This window comes from Streptopelia decaocto (genome assembly GCF_964273445.1).
Source record: "Streptopelia decaocto genome assembly, chromosome: 18".
Taxonomy (NCBI): domain Eukaryota; kingdom Metazoa; phylum Chordata; class Aves; order Columbiformes; family Columbidae; genus Streptopelia; species Streptopelia decaocto.
In genome coordinates this window covers 6713172-6734814 of record NC_138673.1, presented here as the reverse complement: position 1 = coordinate 6734814, position 21643 = coordinate 6713172, and the positions used below count along the sequence as shown (strand labels likewise).

Below are 21643 nucleotides of genomic sequence, written 5' to 3'. Positions count from 1 at the left end.
CTTGGTTGCTGCAGGGACGTGTGTCCCGCCTGCCAGGGGGCACTTCCCCACTCTCACTGTGGCTGTGACCGTGTTTCCTTGGTTCCTGCTTTGGCAGGAAGAGCTTGTTTTAAGCTGCCATGAGGTCCTGCTTGGCTTTCTGCTCCTTCTGGCTCAGCTCACGGGTTTTGATTTTTGGTGGTTTTGATGGTGTGTGTGGAGGGCCCTGCGGAACTGCATAGGTCAGCGAAACAGCTGTAAGCTTTTGATGTATGGATTGGTGGGAATTCTGATTGTAAATGCGAAGGGCCCAGTCCATAGTGCAGATCAGGTGTGAGCTCTTTTTACAAGACAGGGCAGCTCTGAGGGTTGTACAGATCTGGAGACACATCTGCCTCCCTGGGGGGACCCTACTGGCTGCCTCTGGGTGACTTGCAGGGGCAGAGGTAGTTGGCTTTGTGGAACCCTGGGCAGAAAACGTTTCAAACCTTGCTCCTTTCCTTGGTCTTGCTTAAATAACAAGGTGTAGCACTCCCAGGACGGTTGTTTTTCCCAGAAGTAGCTTTGTTGTCCTCTCTGAGCAGCCTCTGTGTGTGTGGCAGTGCGGTGGCATGGCTGTGGGCCACCTTGGCTGAGGGACAAACGGCCTTTGGAAGTGACAATAGGAGAGACTCCTGTGCTGTCCTGCAGCCAGTAGGTCCCTGTTACAGAGGGACTTCATTTCTACTGCTTAAACAGTATTTACGTGTCACTGGCTTCTGAATTTTGTGTCTTCCTTCCTGTCAGGCAGGACGTGCTATCTGTGAAGTGTTTAGAATGGAAAGTTTCCGCTGTCAGCCTGCTTGTAGGGGTAGAAAATGATCCGTAAAGAACAGCCCCATGTTGCCACCATCATACTGGTTTCTTTGCAGAGAAGAAAGGGGGGGGCTGACCCCCCCCCTTTTCCCTCCTGCATAATTGCTCAGTCGGGGGGCAGCTGCCCTTCCTCTCCCCTGGGTTACCAACTGCAGCTTTGCTGCCAAATCCAACACTGTGGTAAATGTTTAACCCCGTTGCTTGCCTGCCCTTGTTTCAGCGGGGCTGGGGCCCTGATGTTGCTGGTCACCACGAGTGACCGCAGGGTCCTCGGGCTCTGCCAGCGCCAGGCGTGTTCGGTGTGACTGGTGCAGGGTGCAGCTGAGGCCTTGGGCCCAGAACACACGTTCTTGGCTGGATAACGTCTTGTTCTTCGCTGGGGAACATCTTGAGAGCCGAGGTGACAGCGCTGCGGTGACAAAGTGACACGGGGAGTGTGGGAACGTTTCCCCTCAGTGGCTCTTTGCCGAGGGGGAAGAGCCGCGCCTGGGCTGGGCCTTTCCTCAACCGCTTCTTCCCGCAGAGCGCGGACGGGCCCTCTCTGCTCCTCCTGTGTAAATCCCCGCGCTGAGATCCCCTCGATAAAGCGCTGAGGAACGGCTGTCACTCCCGTCTCTCCTTCCTGCCGCCGGGCACCACCCCCGCTCCCCGCACCGGCTGTGGGGCTCGCCCCGGCCCCGCAGCGCTGCTCTCCCGCCCTGTCCTCCCCGCGGGGCCGGACCGGCCGCTGCTCCCCCTCAGCGCCATCCCCAGCTCTCCCGCCGCCATCTCAGCGGGCTGCGCTCCGCCTTCCCGGCGTGCCCCGCGGCGCCGGAAGTGACGTCAGCGGAAGCGTGGCGGAGGCGGCGAGGAGGCAGCATGGTGGCTGCGGGCGCGCACCGGCCCGGGCCGCTGAAGCAGCAGAACAAGGCGCACAAGGGCGGGAAGCACAGCGGGGCCTCGCAGCGCCGCGCTGGAGGTGAGGCGGGCGGGACCGGCCGCCTTCCCCGCCGGCTCCTCCGCCGGATTTCCCTCCTTACCGCTCTCTCCCCGCAGGCCGCGTCCCCGTCAAGGCCCAGCCCCGCCGGCGGCTCCGTGACCTCAGCCGGGTGGACCGGCGGCACCAGGCGCTGCAGCTCCGGCGGCAGCGCAAGGAGGCGGTGAGGGCGCTGGGGGAACCGGGGCGGTGCTGATGTTGCAGGGGGAGCGGGAAACGGGTCGGTTGGGGTCATTGTGAGGGGGCTGGTGGGGGCCCTCGTGTGGGGGTGTCCCTGGGGACTGGGCCAGTTCGGGGCGTTGCGGGGGGATCGGGAGCTGCACCGGGCAGAGGAATGGCTGCTTGGGTGTGTTCAGTTGGGGGCAAGCAAGGACATTCCACTTTCCCAGCTTGCAAACCAAGGACATTGCGCTTTGCCTCATGTCCAGTCTCTACATAGCCATTGTTTCTCTGTTGAGTTCCTGTTATGCCTAGTCTTCTTATGTTAGGCTTAGTCTTGTTATATTGTGCCTAGGGGTTTCCAAAAGAGTTTTTTTTCCTCTTATCAGGCAAGCAAAGTGTTACAGGACAGAGCAGCTTTGGGTTGAGCTGCTGAGGAATCGGGGGTTGATCTGAGGGGCAGGGCAGGAACTGGATCGGGGCCGGGGTTCATGCTCTGCAGTTGTGCCCCCAGGTGCTGGCGGAGAAGCGGAGCTTGGGCAGCCGGGATGGGCCCCCACACCTCGTGGTTGTGGTGCCGCTGCACTGCAGGGCTGCTGCCCACGACACCCTCCGCCTGCTGCAGAGCCAGGACTCGGCTGTTGTCCGTGTGGATGAGGGGAGAGCCGGCGGCTTTGCGCTCCTCTGCCCCCGACTCAAGCAGCGCTGGCGCTTCGTGACAGCACAGACAGGTGAGGAAATGCTGTTGTCGCTGTGGTTCTTGGCTCTGTACCCCTGCCAGCCCCGGTAACGGATGTATTTTGTATGTAGGGGATCTTCACGCTGTCTTGGACCTAGCAAAGGTTGCTGACTCCCTCCTGTTCATCCTGGATGCTGCGGATGGCTGGGACGGTGCAGGGGAGCACTGCCTCTCCTGCCTCTTCGCACAGGGGCTCCCCACTTATGGTGAGGGAGTGAGGAACATTTAGGGCTTGTAGTGGGGGCTGAGGGGGTGCTTGATGGGGATTTGCTGTTGCAGTAATTAAAAGCTTCATATGTGATCACAGGTCTTTGACCAGCCTGTTTCTGAGCACTGATCAGCTGGGTTAATGCCATTCTCGTGCTGTCTTATACTACTGCCCTGGTGGGGAGTGTTGGAGATAAAAGGGGTGTTTATGTGCTTTGGGTGCATGGTGGTGCTCAGTGTTGTAACGGTTATTTGGCTGTGCAGAGCTCAGGAATTCAGGTGCTTTCCCGCTAAGTTCAGTTCCTGGGTCCTTATCTCTGTGGTGTCATCTGTGCTCAAAATGTTACCTCTACAGACAGGTTTTTCTGTCCTGGTTGTTCTTTTGAATGGGTGACGCTGGTTTTGTACCTTGTAGTGTAAATCCCTTTGGTTATTTGGGTTGGTGATGTCTGAGTTTGTGTTGATGCTTGGTAAAAGGGGTGTTGGAAGTTTTACCATCCTGAACTCTGTTCTACTCGCTGCTTGGTAGCTCTTGCTGTCCCAGGGGGCACCGACTTGCCACCGAAGAAGCGGATAGATGCCAGGAAGAAACTTGCCAAAGCCATTGAGAAGCGCTTTCCTGAAGCCAAGTTGTTCCCCCTGAACACGGAGCAGGAATCCTCACTGCTGCTGAGACACCTCGCCACCCAGAAGCAGCGGCATCTCGCTTTTCGGGACCGGCGGGCTCACCTGCTTGCCTACACCGCCGAGTTTGTGCCTGGCCAGGAGAGTGACCTAGTTGGGACCTTGAAGGTGTCCGGCTTTGTCCGGGGACAGACCCTTGACGTGAACAGCCTGGTGCATATCGTGGGGCATGGAGACTTCCAGATGAGCCAGGTGGATGCGCCCCCTGACCCTCTCTCTTTGAACCCCCGCGTGGTTAAAGGACAGAAGAGGAGTCAGGACACGGAGGTATGGGCGTGGGGGAGGTCAGGCCTTTGCGGTTCTGTTAGAACATGATGTTTGTGAACTTCCATCACGAAAATACAACTGGGTGTATGTGGTCAGGGGGAGTTGTACCAGAGCCAGCAGGGCTGTGTTCGGTGCTGAGCTGAGGTTCCTTGCCCACAGCACGTAACAAATGTTATATTACGACGTAATGAACATGATAGCAAAGGGAGTTTCACTTCAAACTGATTGCTACCTTCAGTTACATGTATTCACATTTGGAAGCTCTGCTCTTTCCCTTCAGGATGACTCTGTAAATGGTACTGATGAGATGGAGGAAGATGTTAAGGTCCTGATGAAGGTGGATCCACACAAGCAGGAGTCTTTGCAGTCAGAAGTGGTTCCTGACCCTATGGAAGGGGAGCAGACGTGGCCTACTGAAGAAGAACTGCAAGAAGCAGAGGGTGAGTAGCAGCAATACTGCTGTACCCTTTCCTTGTCCCTGTTAAGAGGGTTGTTAGAAACCCTGTGTCACTGGGATGGCTGTGAAGAAACATGGTAGTTGGGAGCCCAGGGCTTCCATTCCTTGTCCCGTCACTTCACTAGCAGGCTGCGTGCTTTGCCTGGCAGTTGGCAGAGTTACATTTCAGCTGCCTTTTCTGTGCCCTGACAAGTTCTGTGCTGGGAAACAGCAATTCTGGTCTAGAGCTGATCTTGGCTCTCCTGGTGTAAATGTTTCTGAGGGAAAGGAGAATTGTTCCTTGGTTAATTATTGGTGGGAAATCTTACAGCTTCTTTGAAGGCAAACAGGAGGGTGGTAAAGGTCCCCAAAGGCACTTCCAAGTACCAGGCTGCCTGGATTGTGGATGATGGAGAGGAGGGCAGTGAGAAAGATGATGATGACGACGATGAAGATGATGACATGGATGATGACATGATGGAAGAGGCAGTTTCCCAGGTACCTCCAAGAGCTGATATTGCAGGTGATTTCCATGGCACCACCACATATCCCAGGACAATGCTGTCCTTCCTGCTTGCTCTGTGCAAGGGCAGGGCACAGAGCCAGGACTTGCCTGGGTTTCCATTGTTAAGTTTCTCATGTGTATCATGTTGCTTCTGTGGCTCGTTAGATACTGAAATGAGGGACTCTGGTGTAGCTTGGGTCACGATTCATGCAGGGTTTGTGGTGCTGCTTGGACATGAACAGCATGCCTGCTCATGGACTCTGTGCTGTCCTGTGTGTCAGGAGGGGGAGAGCAGTGGTGAGGAAGAGCCTGCAGAAGAGGAATGTGAGACCATGACCGTTTCCGAGTGCTTGCGGGATGACCAGTACGATGAGAAGATGGAGGAAGATGAGCAGATGCTGGAGAAATACAAACAGGAGAGAATGGATGAAATGTTTCCAGATGAGGTGGACACGCCACGTGACATCCCTGCCAGAGTCCGGTAAGAAACAGGTTACTTTGCTGGGAGAGGAGCTGGGAGGTGCCCTTCTGTCTGGTTTAGTGAGATGGGGCAGGAAGCCTGTGATGTCTGAGCCATGGTGTCTGAACCTGGCTGAAGGATTCTTCTGAAGACGCATCCTTAGGCTCTGAGGCTTCCAGGGGATGCAGGAGTTGGGGGCAGTGGATGGGCCTGCGCAGGGAGAGGGAAGAGGATGGCAGAGCCCTGATGCAAGGGAAGGTTGTTTGGGGACCCGGCTGCTGTTTCAGGTTCTCTCTGCACTAAGATCTTTTTTTGAGAAGCTTTGCTTTGCTCCTTTTGTCCTCTCTGAAGGTGACAGACCACAGAACGTACTGGCCGCATACCTTGATGGGTGAAGTGGTTTGTCTTTCCTGTTATCTGTCGTGTAGGTTCCAGAAGTACAGGGGACTGAAGAGCTTCCGGACTTCTCCATGGGACCCCAAAGAGAATCTCCCAAGGGATTATGCCAGGATTTTCCAGTTCCAGGACTTCTCCCGAACCAGAAAGCACCTCTTCCGGAAAATAGAGAAAGAGGAGACAGAAGGAGCCTCGGTAGCTCCCTTTTCTCTTGCTGATCTCTTCCCCTACCGTGTTCCCTTGCTCCTAATAGGAAAGACTTATCAGAGAGGAGGCTGGGTGGATCAGCTGGCTGGTTCTGGGCATGAGGCCATGAGTTCAGATGATACTGTTCTCCTGGATTCCTTCTGATGCTTCTCTTTTGAGAGAAGTATTCACAACCGATCCTCTCTTGGCAGGTTGGCTGGTACGTTACACTTCACATCTGCAACGTTCCTGTCTCGGTGATGGAGAGCTTCAAAGAAGGGAAGCCCTTAGTCCTGTTCTCGCTGCTTCCCCATGAGCAAAAGGTGACTAAGTACAGCCTTGCTGATATCTTGTAGGTGTGCAGCTCCTTGTCTGATTCCTTCAGGCTGAGTGGGTTGGAGATGCTCTGGCTGCTGAGGGTTTGGGCTGAAATCTCCCCACATTGCTTGCATTTCTAAGTAGGACCTTCCTTTTGGTCAGAGCAGGCTGAAGCTGCGAGGAGTGTTTAGGCTTGGGTGCCTGAGCCTGGGTGAGATATCTGCTTTGGTGACAGCGCTCCTTAGGGAAGCCGTTGTCAAGGGTATTCATCTCTGCAATGTCCCGTTGCTTTCTGCTCCATCCACCATCGCTCATCAGCCCCTCACACTGCTGCCTCTCCTGCAGATGTCCGTGTTGAATTTCCTGGTGCGTCGACACCCGAGCAACAGCGAGCCAGTGAGGGCAAAGGAGGAGCTGATCTTTCACTGTGGGTTCAGGCGCTTCCGAGCATCCCCCCTGTTCTCCCAGCACACCTCAGGTTTGTGAGGGAACGGGGCCGGGGGTGTTTCTAGGGCAGGAAGCCTGTGATGTCTTAGCCGTGGTGTCTGAACCTGGCTGAAGGACTCTTGTGAAGACTCACTCCTAGGCTCTGAGGCTTCCAGGGAGGAATTAAATAGTGAGGAGTTGGGTGGGCTTGGGCAGGGTGGCCCCCTGGTCCAGGCAGGGCGGTGGGAGGCTCCGCACAGTGAGCTGGTAGCTCAGGGGATTGTCTTTGCTCCTGGATACCCTCTGCCAGCAGAGGAGAGGTGTTTGTCAACTGTTTTGCTGAAGCTCAGGGCCTGTTTGCCAGGGAACGATGGGCCCATGGGTGTTTCCTAGAGCTCTGACCATTGATCTTGGCCTGAACTTGATCGTTGCTGTTCTGTCCTAGCTGACAAGCACAAGCTGGAGCGTTTCCTGCGCCCAGATGCTGCCCTGGTGGTGACTGTTTACGCTCCCATCACTTTCCCTCCTGCTTCAGTGCTGCTTTTTAAGCAGAGAAGTAATGGTGAGTTGAGAAGTGGCATCTGGGAAACAAACATCAGCTGACCCTTCCCATACCCCACTTAGTACATCTATCCAGGAAGTATGACTTGAAAAAGCTGTCCCCTTCACGCTGTTTGAGAAGATTAACACATTTCCATCCCTGATATCACTAGCACCTTTGGTTGTCCTTGCTATGGGGTTGCTCTGGCCCTGCAACCATTTGGGGAAGGGAGTTGTGTTGAGGGAGGTGACGGAGGCGCCTTGTCCTGGTGCATTAGTGACTCTGCCTTGCAGCAATGCACGACCTCATCGCCACGGGTTCTCTGCTTTCCGTGGACCCCGACAGAATCGTCATCAAGCGGCTGGTGCTCAGCGGCCACCCTTTCAAGATCTTTGCCAAGACAGCTGTTGTGCGATACATGTTCTTTAACAGAGGTATGGCCTGTCTGTGTGGTGGGAGGAGGGGACACAGCAGGACTCCTGCCCCATGGGAGCATTTGTGTTGGTACAGCCACATCAGTTTTCTTACCTGCCTCTCGTGTTTTAACCCCCAGAGGACGTGATGTGGTTTAAGCCAGTGGAGCTGAGGACAAAGTGGGGTCGTAGAGGACACATCAAGGAGCCATTAGGTAGGCCTGGTTCTGTTTCTCTGTGATGCAGAGCAGGACATGGTCCTGCAGGGCAGGAGGGACAGCTGATGGCCTCTTGTGCTCTCTGCCTAGGGACCCATGGCCACATGAAGTGCCATTTTGATGGACAGCTCAAGTCCCAGGACACGGTGCTGCTGAACCTCTACAAGCGCGTTTTTCCTAAATGGACTTACGATCCCCACGTTCCGGAGCCTGTACCATGGGTGAGGAGCGAGAGCACACTGCCGGTGCAGGAGGTGGAAATGGAATGAGCATCCAGTTTGTGCCTTAGCTCCCAGAACACTGTTCTCAGCTCGTGCACAGTGAGGACAGCACTCACCTCTTGGACGTATTACTGCTGGGGTCTGTACAGGGGTGGCTGTCTCACCAGCTGCTGCTCAGGTACCAGCTAGAGCTATTTATTTTAATGGAAAACGTTTTCAGAAACAGCTAAGTGCCTGTGTTTTGGTGGTGGCTGACTGTGGAGGCCACACGGGGAGGCTATGTGCACCCCTTGTCTTTTGAACCCCGTGCCTCTCTGGGGCTGTTGTCTGTCCCTCGTGCCCTGCCATAGTGGTGGGTGCGGGGATTTTGCTGTTTTGAGGATGGGTTTGCTGGGATTTATTGTTGATGCTGAGAAAGAAAAGTGAAGTAGCAGCTGGGGAGAGGAAAACAAGCAGTGCTTTGTTTCCAGGTCTCTCAGTAGTGACTCTGTTTTGGAAGCAAGTGCTGTAGAGACCAATGCCAGCTTCCCTTATCCCTCCACAAAAACTTTCGAAGGCTTGGGGTTGTTCATCTGTTTTTATAGTAGCGCACAAACCAGACTGTGCAAACCCAGACCAAGGTTTCCGTTGCTTTAGACATCGCTCTGTTCTCATTCCGCTTTCCCAGGGAGGTCTGTGAGCCAGGTCAGGGAGCTCAGGTCCACGTTTCCCCCGCACAGCACGATGCAAACATTCTCCACGTCCCTGGGGACTGCCTGGAACTGCTCTGAGAGCACAGCTGCCACTCCCACACCCGCGGTTGGCTCGATCAGCAGCTTCATCCTTTCCCACACCAGCCGCGTGGCTCGCTGTTGGGACAGAGCAGCAGCTGTCACCCCAGCAGCCAGCGCAGGCTGTTCTGGGGCTGCGGAGGGCACGGCCTGTGCACGTCTCCCTGCAGCGCTCTGGGAAGGGAGAGTGGAACTTCTGCCAACCCCTTCCAGCTGGAGACGGGGTGTTGTGCAGCTGCAGTGGGGTGCAGGGGCTTGTGCTGCTCTGGGAGGGCGGAGGGGTGAGAGGGGAGGGGCAGGGCAGGGATGGAGGCAGCTGCCTGCTGGCAGCTACCGTGAGAGGCGAGCTGGGAACATTTACCTTGATTTCTTCCTCTGAGACTGTCAGGACGTCATCGACCAAATCCCTGATGATGGGCCACGTGTTCGGTCCGATGCTGGTTTTAACGGCATCTGCGATGGTATCGGGCAGGTGAAGGTTGGGGGTCAGCTCCCCCCTTACCTTGGACTGGTAACAGTCGTCCGCGTTGCGCGGCTCGGCAGCGAACACTTTCACATCTGGTCTCAGAGCCTGCAGTGAGCAGGAGGAGCCACATGGTTACAACTAACTACCTTGTGTGTGTGCAGGGGCTGAGTGTTCCACGCTGCTGCTGTGCAGGCCCCGGGCACCCCGAGATTTCCACAGCAGGGTTCCTCAGCCGTCCTGGGAGCCCTGCTCTTCCCATGGGGAGACGCAGCTGTCACCTACCTTGATGGCAACTGCCATTCCCGCAATCATTCCTCCGCCTCCCACAGGAACCACCACCGCGTTTACCTCAGGTGCCTGCGCAGAAAGGAAGCGTGAGTGCTCCTGGCACCTCCTGTCCCCCCTTTTTGCTGTGCAGAGCCCTGGGTTGTGTGTTTCCCTCACCTGCTCCAACACCTCCAGGGCGATAGTGCCCTGTCCCGCAATCACCGCTGGGTCCTGGTTGGGGTGCACCAGAACTCCTCCTGTCCTCTGGATGACACGAGCTGCTGTCTCTGCTCTGGACTAAGGGAAAGAGTGCAGGTGGTGTCACCTCTCCAGGCAGGTTGGGCCGTGTCCCTGGCCACTTTCTTAGTCCCTTACTGCGTCACTGGGCTCGCAGGGCACCAGGGTGGCACCGTAGGAGCGGATGGCATCTTGCTTACAGCATGGGGCTGTGTGGGGCACCACAATGTAGGCAGGAATCCCTGCGTGATGGAAGAGGAGACAAATCCAACAGCCAGAAAGCTGCAGGAGTGGGTTGTACCTTGCCTGCGCCAGCCCGTGTTCAGGAGAGGGACACCCCTGCTCATCCCCAGGGGTGGCAGAACGGGGCTCCTGGTGCTGCCTCTACCCAGGGAACCACTCTGCCAGCCCTGTGCCCGGCTGCTCTCCGGGCTTGGAGCTGGGGGGACGCGTTACCTTCTGCCTGGGCAGCGCAGGCGAGCGCCTGGCCGTGATTGCCGCTGCTGTGTGTCACGACAGCTCGGGGCAGGTCCCGTCCAGCGCGCTCACTGTCCTCAACCAGGCTCCTGACCGCGTTCAGGGCGCCGCGGATCTGCAAGGAGAGCGCAGCCCCCTCGGTGCCGCCGCAGGCGGGGAATCCCCGGCCTTCCAGCCCACCCAGTGCCCGGGGAAGCGCCGGGGTCCCCGTATAGGGTGGCAGGAGCTTCGAAAGCTGGTGGGTGCCAGCGGAAAACAGAAGAGAACTGCGCCCCGGGGCTGGCCGGGGGCTGAGCACCGGGCCGAGGGCTGGAACCGCCCCCACGCACCTTGAAGGAGCCTGTCCTTTGGAACAGCTCGCACTTAAAGAGCAGCCTCCGGCCGGCCAGGCGGTCCATGCCGCGGCAGGTGAGCACGGGGGTGCGGTGCAGGCGGCCCCGCAGCCTCCGCTCCGCCGCCCGCACATCGGCCAGCCCCAGCCCCGCCATGTGTTCGGCCGCGTGCGGGGGGCAACGCGCATGCGCTCCGCTGTGTTTTTTGGCCCTGCGCGGCCGCCGTCCGCCTGCCGGCCCCGCCTCCGGCGGAGGGAAGATGGCGGACGGGCTGGAGCGCGTCCGCGTCTCGGCCGCCGAGCTGCGGGACATGGTGGCGGCGGAGGCCCGCGCCGCGGCTGCCGGCGGGCGAGGTGAGGGGGCGGCGGGGGCCGGAGGATCGGTGGTGGGAGCTGGGAGCCTCTGCTTGGGTCTCCCCACTTCTCTGCAGCGGCACCTGCCCGGGGTGGCTGGGGTGGGGGCCGCCCCCCGCCGGGCCCGCGTCGCCCCGGACACGGTTGTCGCTCGGTGAGGGAACACCGACGCGGGGCCGCTGGGAGGCAGCGGGCTGCCCCAGGGCGGGTCGGGCCCGGCCCCTCGGGAGCTCCTGCGGCGCTGGGTCTGGCCCCGGAGCGGCGGCTCCGAGTGTGCGGAGCGGGGCCGGTGCCGGTTACCGGCGGGAGGGAAAAGTTGAGGAAACGCAGCGTGTAACGGCCCGGCTGGGCTGAAACGTTTGGCGATGCGTTGGGCTCCGGCTTTGGGCTCTGCTTGCTGGTGAGTTTTTGTATGTAGAATCATTTTGGTTGGAAGAGACTTTCAGGCTCATCGAGACCAACTATAACCTAACCGAAATCTAGCACTAAATCATGTCTGTAAGAACCTCATCTAAATGCCGTTTAAACCCCTCCAGGGATGGTGACTCCAGCACTGCCCTGGGCAGCCTGTTCCAATGCCCAACAGCCCTTTCCAGGAATAATTTTTTCCTGATATCCAATCTGAACCTCCCCTGGTGCAACTTAAGGCCATTTCCTCTTATCCTATCACTTGCTACTTGGGAAGGCAGCAGAAAGGCTCCTGCAGCTGCTGCTGAAACCTGTAAAGCTAAAACTTTACACCTGTTTCTTGTATGTGCACGTTAAAGTCTTGCATTGTGCTTTATCTGTAGCTTTCTCAGGTTGCTGTCCCTTTGAGCAAAACTGTTGTGGGATGTAAGTGAATCAGGCCAAGAATTTGGTCAGCGTTATTGTACTTTCTCATTTCCTACTCTTGCTCTGTGATTTCCTGTAAACCTCGACAGAGGATTTCAGGGCTGTTCTCTTGGACCTGCCCTGGGGGCGTTAGGCTCTTTGCTGTTATTTAATGTTTTTCCTTGAATATTTGTCGTGGCTTTTTGTCCTTAGCTGGTTTGTGGTGGGAATAACTTTATTCTTTCTATTTTTCCTCAGAAAACGTAAAGGAAGTGAAGGAGCCGAGGCATCGCAAGGACAACAGGCGCCCAGACCTGGAGATATACAAGCCTGGCCTCTCTCGCCTGAGGAGCAAACTTGTGCCGCCAAAGCACGAGGCTTCGGAGAAGGAGTGGAGCAGAGCTGAGGAGAGTGCCAGCAACAAGGGCTCTTTCGGAGGGCGGGCTCCAGTCATGGAGGATTTCAGCAAAGGTGATGGCCCCAAGCAGAACGGTCCTTCGCAGGAAAATGAAGAGGCAGAGACTAAAGGCGGTCTTCAGAGCCCGGAGAACTCCTCCAAGCAGCCTGCTGCGGATGAGTGGTGTCCCAAGACCACCAGGAGAACCAAGAAGCCGGACCAGCAGATCTACCAGCCTGGAAAACGCTTGCACTCAGCTGCTAAAGAACTGTCCCTGTGGTCAGCAGCTGAGGAGGTCACTAGTAAAATGGAGCAGCTGAAAATTGAGAGAGATGAGGAGACTGAGAAAGGTACCAGAAAAGACAACAACAGGAAAATGAAATCAAATAAGGAGGATAGAGAGGGCAGCCAGGCTGGGGAAGGAGTCAGAACCTCCAGGGGAGAAAAGGGAAGACGAACAGAGCGAAGCGACAGGATGAGGAGAACCAGCGATGAGGTGACACAGGGGAAACTAGGGTCCACCAAACGCTACTCCCGCTCTGACAAGCGCCGGAGCCGGTACCGCACCTGCAGCACAAGCTCAGCTGGAAGCAACAACAGTGTAGATGGAGCCTCGCTCGTGGATGGGATGGAGAGGCGACAGGAGCGCGCCAGGGAAAGAATCCGTCCTAGGAAGCAGCTCTCTGCATCCTCCACCGACTCCTTGGATGATGACAGAATCAATGAGGCCGAAGCATACGTCTCCAGCAGGAATTTGGACAAGAAGAAGCGTTCAGAGCAGAGTCGAGCTTCTAGGAGCGAGAACGAGTGGAGCAGCAACAGCAGGGAAGTCAAGGGACCCTTTCGAGTCACATTTGACAGCAAGACTATGAACAGGGATGTCAGCTTGGCAGATACAGATAAAAAAAAGCCCCTGAAGGCGTTTGTTGGTGGCAATGACTCAGAGACTTGCGAGGAGAGGAGCCAGAGCAGAGAGCCCCAAGGGAGGGGCCGTGGGATTCTGTTCCTTCCTGCCAACACGGACCTCTCTGCCAGCACTGCCGGCTCCCCCGAACCCGGTCACCCCGGGCCCAGACTCCTGCTGGGCAGTGCTGGCAGTAAAGGCCCCCGAAGCCGGGGCCGAGGTGGCACTGCTCGCAGGCTGTGGGACCCAAACAACCCGGACCAAAAACCTGCCCTGAAGAGCCAAACCGCTCAGCTTCACTTCTTAGACACAGATGATGAAGTAAGCCCCACCTCCTGGGGGGAAGCCCGCCAGGCCCAGGCATCCTACTATAAGTTCCAAAACTCGGACAACCCCTACTATTACCCTCGGGCTGCTGGTCAGGGCCCCCAGTACCCTTACGGCGGGTACTCCCTGCCATATCCTATGGGTCCAAGCAACGGCGTGTACCCAGGAGCCTATTTCCCCGGGTACCCCGGCCAGGCGGGGCAGTACCTGTGCGGCCCCCTGCCCCCAGCTCCTCTGAGTCCTGAGATGGAGCAGCAGATGCGGAACATGCAACAGCAGGAGCTCAGCAAACTCCTCCGTGAGGCTGGGAATCAGGAGCAGCAGCTCAGCAATCTGCTTTCCAGAGACCGCATCAGCCCGGAGGGGCTGGAGAAGATGGCCCAGCTCAGGTTTGTGGGGTCCGAGCAGTTTCCAGGGTGAACTATCAAAATGATTATCCTGAAAATCAGGCTCCTTTGGCATCTGGTAGGCTGGAGATACTGGTGTACAATAAGAAAGCCCTTGAGGTGCTGGAGTGAGTTGAGAGAAGGGAACAGAGCTGGTGAGGGGCTGGAGCACAAGTGTGATGGGAGCGGTTGAGGGACCTGGGGGGTTCAGCTGGAGAACAGGAGCTGAGGGGAGACCTTCTGATCTCTGAACTGCCTGAAAGGAGCTTGGAGCATGGAGGGGGTTTCCTGAGTAACAAGTGATAGGATGAGAGGAAATGGCCTCAAGTAGCACCAGGGGAGGTTGAGGTTGGATCTTGGGAACAATTTCTTCCCCCAAGGGCTGTCGGACATTGGAACAGGCTGCCCAGGGCAGTGGTGGAGTCACCATCCCTGGAGGGGTTGAACAGATGTGGAGATGAGGTTCTTAGGGACATGGGGTAGTGTCAATGTTGGATTAATGGTTGGACTCAATGATCTTGGGGGTCTCTTCCAACCAAAATGATTCTATGATTCTGTATCTCAGAGATCCGGAGATGGGGCAGTGGCTCGCTGGCTTTTGATGTGCTGGGACTGTCATGTGCCAGTGGTGTGTGGGTATCGGAAGGAAACTGCAGGCAAAGATATCATTTATCTGAGCTGGGAGCCAAGCCACGGCTTGTTGTGGTTGTGGAATTCTGTGCCTGCGTCACAGGGACGTGAGGGAGCAGGACGAGCACCTGCTGCAGCTCTTGGGTTCTTTTTGCTCTTACTGGAGCTGGTCTGTCTTGGTTCCAGCGCTCTCACATGCTTTCAGTATTTACTGGGGGACTTCTGCTTCATTTTCTGCCCTCGCTTCTCAGCTCTCTGATTTGCATTGCGGGCTTCAGGGGTGGCGACTGTTAGCTTGTTCTTCTGAAATGTTGCGTGGGTTCCTGATGCCGTGTAACTGCAATGGCACCTTTGAGGTGCCAGGTAGTTTTTCTCCTGACACTCTGTGACATACAGCAGTCCCGTGGAAGTGGCCTGGTGACCTCAGCCAGCGAGAGGGAAGTGACAGTGGTGCACTGGAGGGTAGTTATTTTAACAGGGCAGCAGTGCGTTTCTGCTTGGCATCTTTCATATTTACTTGTGACTTCCATGTCTCTTGTCTCTGGGGCTTCCCTGGAGACTTATTTTCAGAGCTGACTGGCAGCAAATTCAGCAGGTGAGCTCATTTTGGGGCTTGTGCTGTGTTTTGGGGACTTGTGCTATGGACTACAGGATGGGATATGTCTGCTTGAAGCAAGTACTGCTGGTCAGATGGGCACGTGTGAAAGCATCAATTTGCCCCAGCGTACGAGCCGGCTGAACCGCTGGCATCTTGTGCTTGTTGGGCAAAGAGCAGCTGGTGACTTGAGACATACCCCTGGCAGCTCAGGATCAGGCTGGGCAGTTGCTGTTGTGTTGACTGTGGGCTGTGTTTCGCTGTAGGGTGGAGATGCTGCAGCTGTACGAACGGTGCATCCTGATGGATATTGAATTCTCCGATACCCAGAACGTGGACCAACTGCTGTGGAAGAATGCGTTTTACCAGGTGATTGAGAAATTCCGGCAGCTTCTCAAGGATCCTCAAGGAGAAAATGCCCAAGAAATTCGGAACAAACTGCTCCAGCTTCTAGATGAGGTAAGAAGAAAGAAACATCCCCAAACTCCACTAAGCCTTTGGGTAGAATTGGTTGGTGTTTAGAATGGATTGGTGTTGCTGGACACACTTCTTGATCTTTCTCATATCTCTGCACCTTGGGCCATGCTCCTGCAAGGAAAATGCTCATACAGATTATGATTTATTGTGGCAAGTGTAGATCCAGGTGGACATCTGTTATAATTTAAACCAGGCTTGTTTTGGTGTGTTTTACCTTAATTTGAAATTGACTTAAGCTAAAATGAAATGAATGCCCTGAAGTGGAAATAAACAGAAGCATTCCTGGAGGTTTGTGACATCTTTATCCAATTTGCTTAAAAGTCATTCCCTTAAACTGTGCAGCTCAGTTTACTCTTAGTAGAAGGCAGGCTGATGGATCTGTGAGTCTGTGATCCAAGAGGATGTGTTTTGTAGAAACAGGTTGGTGGGAAGGGACTGCTGGAGAGCTTTAGTGCAACCTCCTACTCAAAGCAGGACTCCTCAATCAGGTTGGTCTTGATTTTGTTGGCTTAATCTTTAAAAAAAGCTGTGAGGTTGGAGATCCCCCGACCTCCTCGTTGTTTTCTGAAGAGAAACAGCCCAAGCCTCATGGAGAGAGACCTTCTTTCTTGCAGGCAGCAGGGATGGTGCGGTGATTTTGTGCTTGCCATCAGAAAGAGTGTAACACCTGAGTATGTGTGTGTTTTGCAGGGCACTTCTTTTTTTGATGGGCTGCTCCAGAAGCTGCAAGTGTCATACCAGTTCAAGCTAGAGGACTACATGGACGGCATGGCCATCCGCACCAAACCTCTGAGGAAAATGGTAGGTCGGCTTCCTCCTAGAGACTTCTCCTCCTGTTATTCGTATACAGTATGCTGAACTCAGTCTGGTGCCCTTGCCAAGAGGCAGGCAGCTGTACTCGGAACACATGTCACTATGTTTGCAGGGAATCTTTCTTAGCTGTTAGAGAACTTGTTGAACCAACTCTGGTACTTTAACATTTCTCAGCTTCTTTTGCAAAGAAGAACTTTTTTTGTACCAGCTCTGTGACCAGGGCTAATTAAGGGAAAGAAGTGTCCCAAGGTGCCCTGGCTTTGCTTTAGGTACTGAACATCTCTTATTTCTGTCCGTGGAATCTGGAATAATGAATGAGGAAAGCTCACAGTTGCGCTGCCTCCGTGGCACTTGACAGCGTATTGCCCTGAGCTGTGAGTGCAGGTGCAAGCGACAGCTGGGAATGGATATTTTAGTCCAGCTCCATTCCCAGAGAGCTGGATTTGTCTAACATCTGTCTTCAAATTGGTCATGGCCTGAAAATCTCTCTTCTGGAGAGAGATGGGATGTCATTTTACAGGAGGAGGTGTTTAGGGGATTGACTTGCCCCTGCAAATGCTGAACCAGTGCCATGGAGCCTTGTCGTGTCATTCTGCTGCCCTTTTGTGAGACCTTTGGTGTGTTGGTGACCTCCTTGTAGCTCTCGGCAGTCCCTGGGTGCTCCCAGGGTGCCAGCTGGGGCCGCACAGGTCCCACACAATGTGCTGAATGCTTCTTTGCAGGTGAAGTACGCACTGATCAGTGCTCAGAGGTGTATGATTTGCCAAGGGGACATTTGCCGATACCGAGAACAAGCCAATGACACCGCAAACTACGGAAAGGCCCGCAGGTATTGTTTTTGACTGGGGAGCTGAGCGCAGCTCTTCTTCTGTCTACAAGGGATGCATCTCATTTCACGCTTAAACTTGCCCCTAGCCAAAGAAATCTCTCCTGTGAAGCTGAAGGATGTATCCTGGCCTGTTCTGCTGTACCAGGGAGCAAACCAGCAGATCCAGTCACCCTGTAGCCAGCTAGTGTGGAAGTTGTCCCGTGCTGGGAGGGTTTGTGCTGTTGAGGCTGGCAGAATGGCTCGTATTTTCTGGTTCCATGTGTCCATATGTTCCAACTGCATCAGGAATTACTGCATTTGTTTCTTGTCACTCTTGTTTTTCTGATTGTTTTTTTTTTTTTCTGGAGCGAAGACTGATGAAGAGGGGGCAAGTGAGCCCAGTGTAGGGAATGGAGCCCTGAAATCTGGAGAGTTCAGGAGAACAGGGCAGGGAAAGCTGCCCCTTTTGGGGTCTGTGGGCATCGAGGAGTATGGTGATATCTTGAGGGGACTGGTGGAAACATAGCAGGTTCATGATGTACCTGAACAGTGTTGGTGGATCTGTGTGGCATGATATAAGCCAGAGAGCTGATAATACAGTGGAGGGAAAATAGGAGAATGGAGGGGTGAACGGACTGCCACTGGATGGATGCCTCTGCTTTTGTGATGATTAAGTATCTTGAAAAAGTTGGAAATAGAATCATAGAGTCATTTCAGTTGGAAGAGACCCTCAGGATCATTGAGTCCAACCATAACCTAACTCTAGCACTAAACCATGTGCCTAGAATGAGCTAAGCAAGAAGTTTGGCCCCAGCTGCCATGGAGTTAAAAAGGTGACTGAGGGAGAAATGTTTCCTGAAGAGCTTGTTCTCTGTACCCGAGGCTGCAGGGGGCACAGCGCTGGCTGGATCTGGCTAAACGCTCATCTTCAGGCTGAGCCAAGGACGTTTATTTCTGCAGCTGTATGTGCCCCCCCTCTCATGCTGTGCCTCCCCAGGCTGGTGCAGCCTCGCTGCCTGTGCAGGCTCTTGCAGGCAGAGGGCACTTGTGCAAAGGGCCTGTCCCCTGCAGGACTGCCAGCGCTGCGGTGCAGGGGGAATTTTCACCTTTAACAGCAAGGAAGGCAGCCTGGTGTCCTTTCAGTAACTCTTTCTCTCTTGTTCTTCTCTTCTTCAGCTGGTACCTGAAGGCTCAGCAAATAGCTCCCAAAAACGGCCGCCCGTACAACCAGCTGGCGCTTCTGGCCATCTACACGGTAAGATGCTCATCAGGCAAGGATGTCGCAAGCGCAGGGAGAGCCTCTGGGATGGCTGTGAGATTCCATCTGGTGGAGAAAGGCATTGTTTAGGGCAGTGCTCCCAGATGTTTGGGTTTTTTTTTTAAAAAAGAAAAGACTTATGGCAGGATGTGCTGTGTGAATCACAGCTGCTGTGGCTCCAGGCAGCTTTGTTAGGTACACGCTACTCCCTCAGGCTAGTGGCATTTTGGGGACTGTTCAGTGGGCTGCTGAGAGTGCAGATGTTTTAAAAGTGGGTTGTGTTTCAAGTTGTGCGTGAGATTTCTGTGCTCAAGACCATGCTGCAAAGAGGATGCTGTTCCTGTTTGCCGTGTCTTCGCTGAACGTATGGGCACTGGTCTAAGTGACATCCACATGTGACTTTCTTAGGTTTGAGTTTTGCTGGCTGCTCCAGCCATGCAGTAAACCTTACTTCAAGGAAGATGTGACACCAGATAATGGAGGTGTCAGGCTGGGACCTCTGTTCTTTGTGAAACTCCTGTGGAGTCGTTGCCATATTCATGGTAATGTTGAAAAGAGTTATTTCCTGAGCCATCAGGAATTCAGTATTTAAGCTGTTGTCCTTTGTCGTGATGTCTGCTAAGAGACTGTTTTGTGTGAGCTACTGGGTTGATGGTTTTTCTAGCAGCTTTGGGGCTGAAGCAGGTGAGTCTGCAGGCTGCAGCATCACCTGCCCTCCCTAACCCTGGCACAGGGCTTGCGCTTTGTGCTGGTGGTTGTAGGTGGATGTGGATGGAGAGTTCAAGGTCCTGCTTTTCATACTGTTCGTCAGCCTGTCTGTCTGTCCCAGGTGGTGTAGAGGGAGAGGCCATGTATATTTGAGGGACAGGAAAGCGAAGTATGTGGGAGCTTGGCTCTGAATGCCCCAGAATGAGTGGCAGCTCTGAGTCTGGTTGTGTTTTTGCAGAGGAGAAAGCTGGATGCCGTCTACTATTACATGCGCAGTCTGGCTGCCAGCAACCCCATCCTCACGGCCAAGGAGAGCCTCATGAGTCTGTTTGAAGAGACGAAACGCAAGGTGAGTCTTGGAGCAGCTGCCTGTGCTGGTTCTTCCATACTGGAGAGCTGTGGGAGAATCCAGAGAGGAAGGTGACGCGGCTTTTGGACTTGGAGTCACCGCTTACCTACTATAATAAATTCTGTGTTGAGAGCTGGATGAGAGACACAGTCTTTAGAATGATGGTGTCCTTTCTGCCTCTTCTGAGACTCCTTTTGGGGTTGTTTGGGCAGCTGAATCTCTTGTTTCTGGTTGAAAAACTGTAAAGCAGCTAAGCTCAGAGAGGGCTGTAGGTTGCTGTGGTTTGCAGCATGGCCTAGGCATGTAGCATGATCATTGCATTATCCTGTAGGTGCCCCACAGGGGTGGGCAAGAGAGGCTGAAGTCCCTTTGTGCCCCAGAGGGTCACCCCAAATCAAAGATGTGGCACGTTGGCTGCCACATGCTGCTAGAACTGGACACAGCTGCTCCTGTCCTGGGGCAGCTGGAGTTGAAAACTTGCACTGTCCTATAGCATCAGAAACTAAATTCTGGACCTGTCAGTGAGTTACTGTGGTTCTGAAGCAAGGGGAAGGGCTAATTTCTCCATGTGATTGAACTTATATACTTTTCCTGAACTCTGATCCCTGGGTGATCTGAATCTGTCCTGTTTCCCCAGGCTGAGCAGATGGAGCAGAGAAAACATCAGGTGCTGGATCTGAGCCCCAGCCGCCGGGGGAAGGGCAAGAAACCCACATTGCGACAAGTTGGAGATGATGCCACACGGCTGGAGATCTGGATCCATCCTTCACACCCCCGCTCCTCCCAGGGCCACGAGTCCGGCAGGGATTCCGAACAGGACAACGGTCTTGGGAACCTCAGCCCCAGCGACGTGAGTACTGCAGGAGGCGGCAGTTGGCTTTGGTGTCATGTGTTTGGAATGCAGTGGAATGACACTGGATCTGTTTTGCTTTCCTGTTGCTAAATTTTCCAGTGTTTTGGCTTTCCCTATGGGAGCTGTGCCTGGGTCAGGCTGTGGAGCTGGTGACCTCGTGCCTCTCATGTTTAAGGCATGTTGTTACCATCCATTTCTTGGCAGCGTGTGCTGGCGTGGCTGATCTGAAAGAGGAGAGGCACAAGCAGAAGAAGCTGTAAAATGCCTCTGCTGAGGGCTCTAACTTGGGTGAGGTTGCTGGTGGGAAATGAGGTCAGATGCTGCAGACCAAGGTTAACAGTGACCCTGTAAGCTTGGAGGCATGTTCTGGAAGTGGATTACTTGTCCCAGTGCCAGATGGTTGGAGGTTTGCACTGGATATGTGAAAACTGTGGGTTCAATTTCCATTATAGGTGTTACATTTGTATTACCTGTTCTGCTGAGAGGCCAGATTGTTGCTTTTTTTTTTTGTTTTTTGGCAAGGATTTAAAATTAAAAAAAAAAGACAGCGTCTCCCAAGTCTGGAGCTGTGTACCTTGCGAGAGGAGCCCGTGAACTCTGTTTGTCAGGCCGAGGAATGCAGTGGTGGTCGGGAGCTCATCCTCTAGGAATCCTTGCGCTGCTTTGGCACATGCGGCTTGCAGGAGAACTTGCCAGGGAGCTCTGGGCTGCCTGTCCTAAAATGGCTGTTAAGGATGTGAGTTTAGCAGAGCTGGGAAGACCTTCTCTGCACACTGCGGGGCCCGGAGCTGCTCAGACACGATTGCACTTTTAGAACTCGTGTGTGACTTCAGCTGGGTGGAACTGGGGTGAAGTCTTGGAGCTTTGAAAGATAAGCTCTGGCACACAGCTGCAGCATTTTTAAGACGTTACTGCCCTTGGTTGTTTTCCCTCTCCTCAGCTTCTCTTCTGGAGACCTTTGCTTCCTCAGCATCATTGAAAGGAGCGTGCCAAGCTTTAGCCTCTCCATAAATCATTGATGAAGATGGTTTGACATAAGATGCTGTGAGTGTTTTTGAGGCACTAGGGGTTTCTCTTTGGCAGTGCTCCCATGTGAGACGGTGTAACGGCTTAGCAAAGTGAGGGTCGGTGATGTCTCGTTGTTTATTATAGTGCAATGCTGTTTGCTAGAGCTGGCCCTTGGTTTGTTCACTGGGGGGCTGTGCTCTCTGAAGTGCAGGTCGCTGCCAATGCCTGTACAGATTGTGTGTCTGATTACTACCATTAGTCTTGATTTCTTCATCTGTTTGAAATGTTGGCTCGTTGAAAGCACAGGCTCTCTGATCATGGAGAGGCCAGACAATCAGAAATTTAATGGCAAAAGGGGGAACTGAGGGTGCAGGTTCGGGTGCTGCTGTGGTGACGCACTCCGCTCATGTTGGCACAATTGCTGATGGG

The 21643-nt window shown here is 54.5% G+C and overlaps 3 protein-coding genes across 7 annotated transcripts in view; 2 read left to right on the top strand and 1 right to left on the bottom strand.

Moving 5' to 3' along the window:
- The first annotated feature begins 1636 nt into the window (after nucleotides 1-1636).
- On the top strand, nucleotides 1637-8211 carry TSR1 (TSR1 ribosome maturation factor). Its single transcript, XM_082068478.1, has 15 exons — nucleotides 1637-1792; nucleotides 1870-1973; nucleotides 2484-2700; nucleotides 2780-2914; nucleotides 3445-3866; nucleotides 4147-4306; nucleotides 4634-4800; nucleotides 5089-5288; nucleotides 5696-5858; nucleotides 6062-6172; nucleotides 6513-6645; nucleotides 7039-7155; nucleotides 7428-7568; nucleotides 7688-7762; nucleotides 7856-8211. The coding sequence occupies exons 1-15, from the start codon at nucleotides 1693-1695 to the stop codon at nucleotides 8032-8034; spliced, it is 2424 nt and encodes an 807-aa protein (XP_081924604.1). The 5' UTR covers nucleotides 1637-1692; the 3' UTR covers nucleotides 8035-8211.
- Nucleotides 8212-8550: 339 nt separating this feature from the next.
- Nucleotides 8551-10703, bottom strand: SRR (serine racemase). Of its 2 annotated transcripts, XM_082068489.1 has the most exons (7): nucleotides 10533-10703; nucleotides 10183-10318; nucleotides 9865-9968; nucleotides 9667-9786; nucleotides 9505-9579; nucleotides 9118-9327; nucleotides 8551-8834 (listed from the first exon to the last, which is right to left on the bottom strand). In XM_082068489.1, exons 1-7 carry the CDS (start codon nucleotides 10689-10691, stop codon nucleotides 8637-8639), a joined length of 1002 nt encoding a protein of 333 aa, XP_081924615.1. In that variant the 5' UTR covers nucleotides 10692-10703; the 3' UTR covers nucleotides 8551-8636. The 2 variants fall into 2 exon arrangements, with proteins under 2 accessions (XP_081924615.1, XP_081924614.1); XM_082068488.1 differs by having other exon boundaries at nucleotides 9505-9786.
- Nucleotides 10704-10771: 68 nt separating this feature from the next.
- Nucleotides 10772-21643, top strand: part of SMG6 (SMG6 nonsense mediated mRNA decay factor) — a 108089-nt gene continuing 97217 nt past the window's right edge. For all 4 annotated transcript variants that reach the window (XM_082068295.1, XM_082068294.1, XM_082068293.1 and 1 more), the window contains exons 1-8: nucleotides 10772-10888; nucleotides 11960-13718; nucleotides 15207-15399; nucleotides 16108-16218; nucleotides 16953-17059; nucleotides 18215-18293; nucleotides 19243-19353; nucleotides 19991-20203. In XM_082068295.1, coding sequence (XP_081924421.1) covers nucleotides 10795-10888; nucleotides 11960-13718; nucleotides 15207-15399; nucleotides 16108-16218; nucleotides 16953-17059; nucleotides 18215-18293; nucleotides 19243-19353; nucleotides 19991-20203 — 2667 coding nt within the window. In that variant the 5' untranslated portion in view covers nucleotides 10772-10794. The remainder of the gene's footprint in view (nucleotides 10889-11959; nucleotides 13719-15206; nucleotides 15400-16107; nucleotides 16219-16952; nucleotides 17060-18214; nucleotides 18294-19242; nucleotides 19354-19990; nucleotides 20204-21643) is intronic.

Excerpts from the sequence above, each read along its gene's own strand:
- TSR1 (XM_082068478.1), top strand. The coding sequence starts at position 1,693 with ATGGTGGCTGCGGGCGCGCACCGGCCCGGGCCGCTGAAGCAGCAGAAC. Across the intron at positions 4,307-4,633 it reads AGAACTGCAAGAAGCAGAGG|CTTCTTTGAAGGCAAACAGG; the intron begins GTGAGTAGCAGC and ends GAAATCTTACAG. Across the intron at positions 5,859-6,061 it reads AGGAGACAGAAGGAGCCTCG|GTTGGCTGGTACGTTACACT; the intron begins GTAGCTCCCTTT and ends CTCTCTTGGCAG.
- SRR (XM_082068488.1), bottom strand. The coding sequence starts at position 10,691 with ATGGCGGGGCTGGGGCTGGCCGATGTGCGGGCGGCGGAGCGGAGGCTG. Across the intron at positions 9,787-9,864 it reads CCTGCGAGCCCAGTGACGCA|TCCAGAGCAGAGACAGCAGC; the intron begins GTAAGGGACTAA and ends TCTTTCCCTTAG. Across the intron at positions 8,835-9,117 it reads TCTCAGAGGAAGAAATCAAG|CGAGCCACGCGGCTGGTGTG; the intron begins GTAAATGTTCCC and ends CTGTCCCAACAG.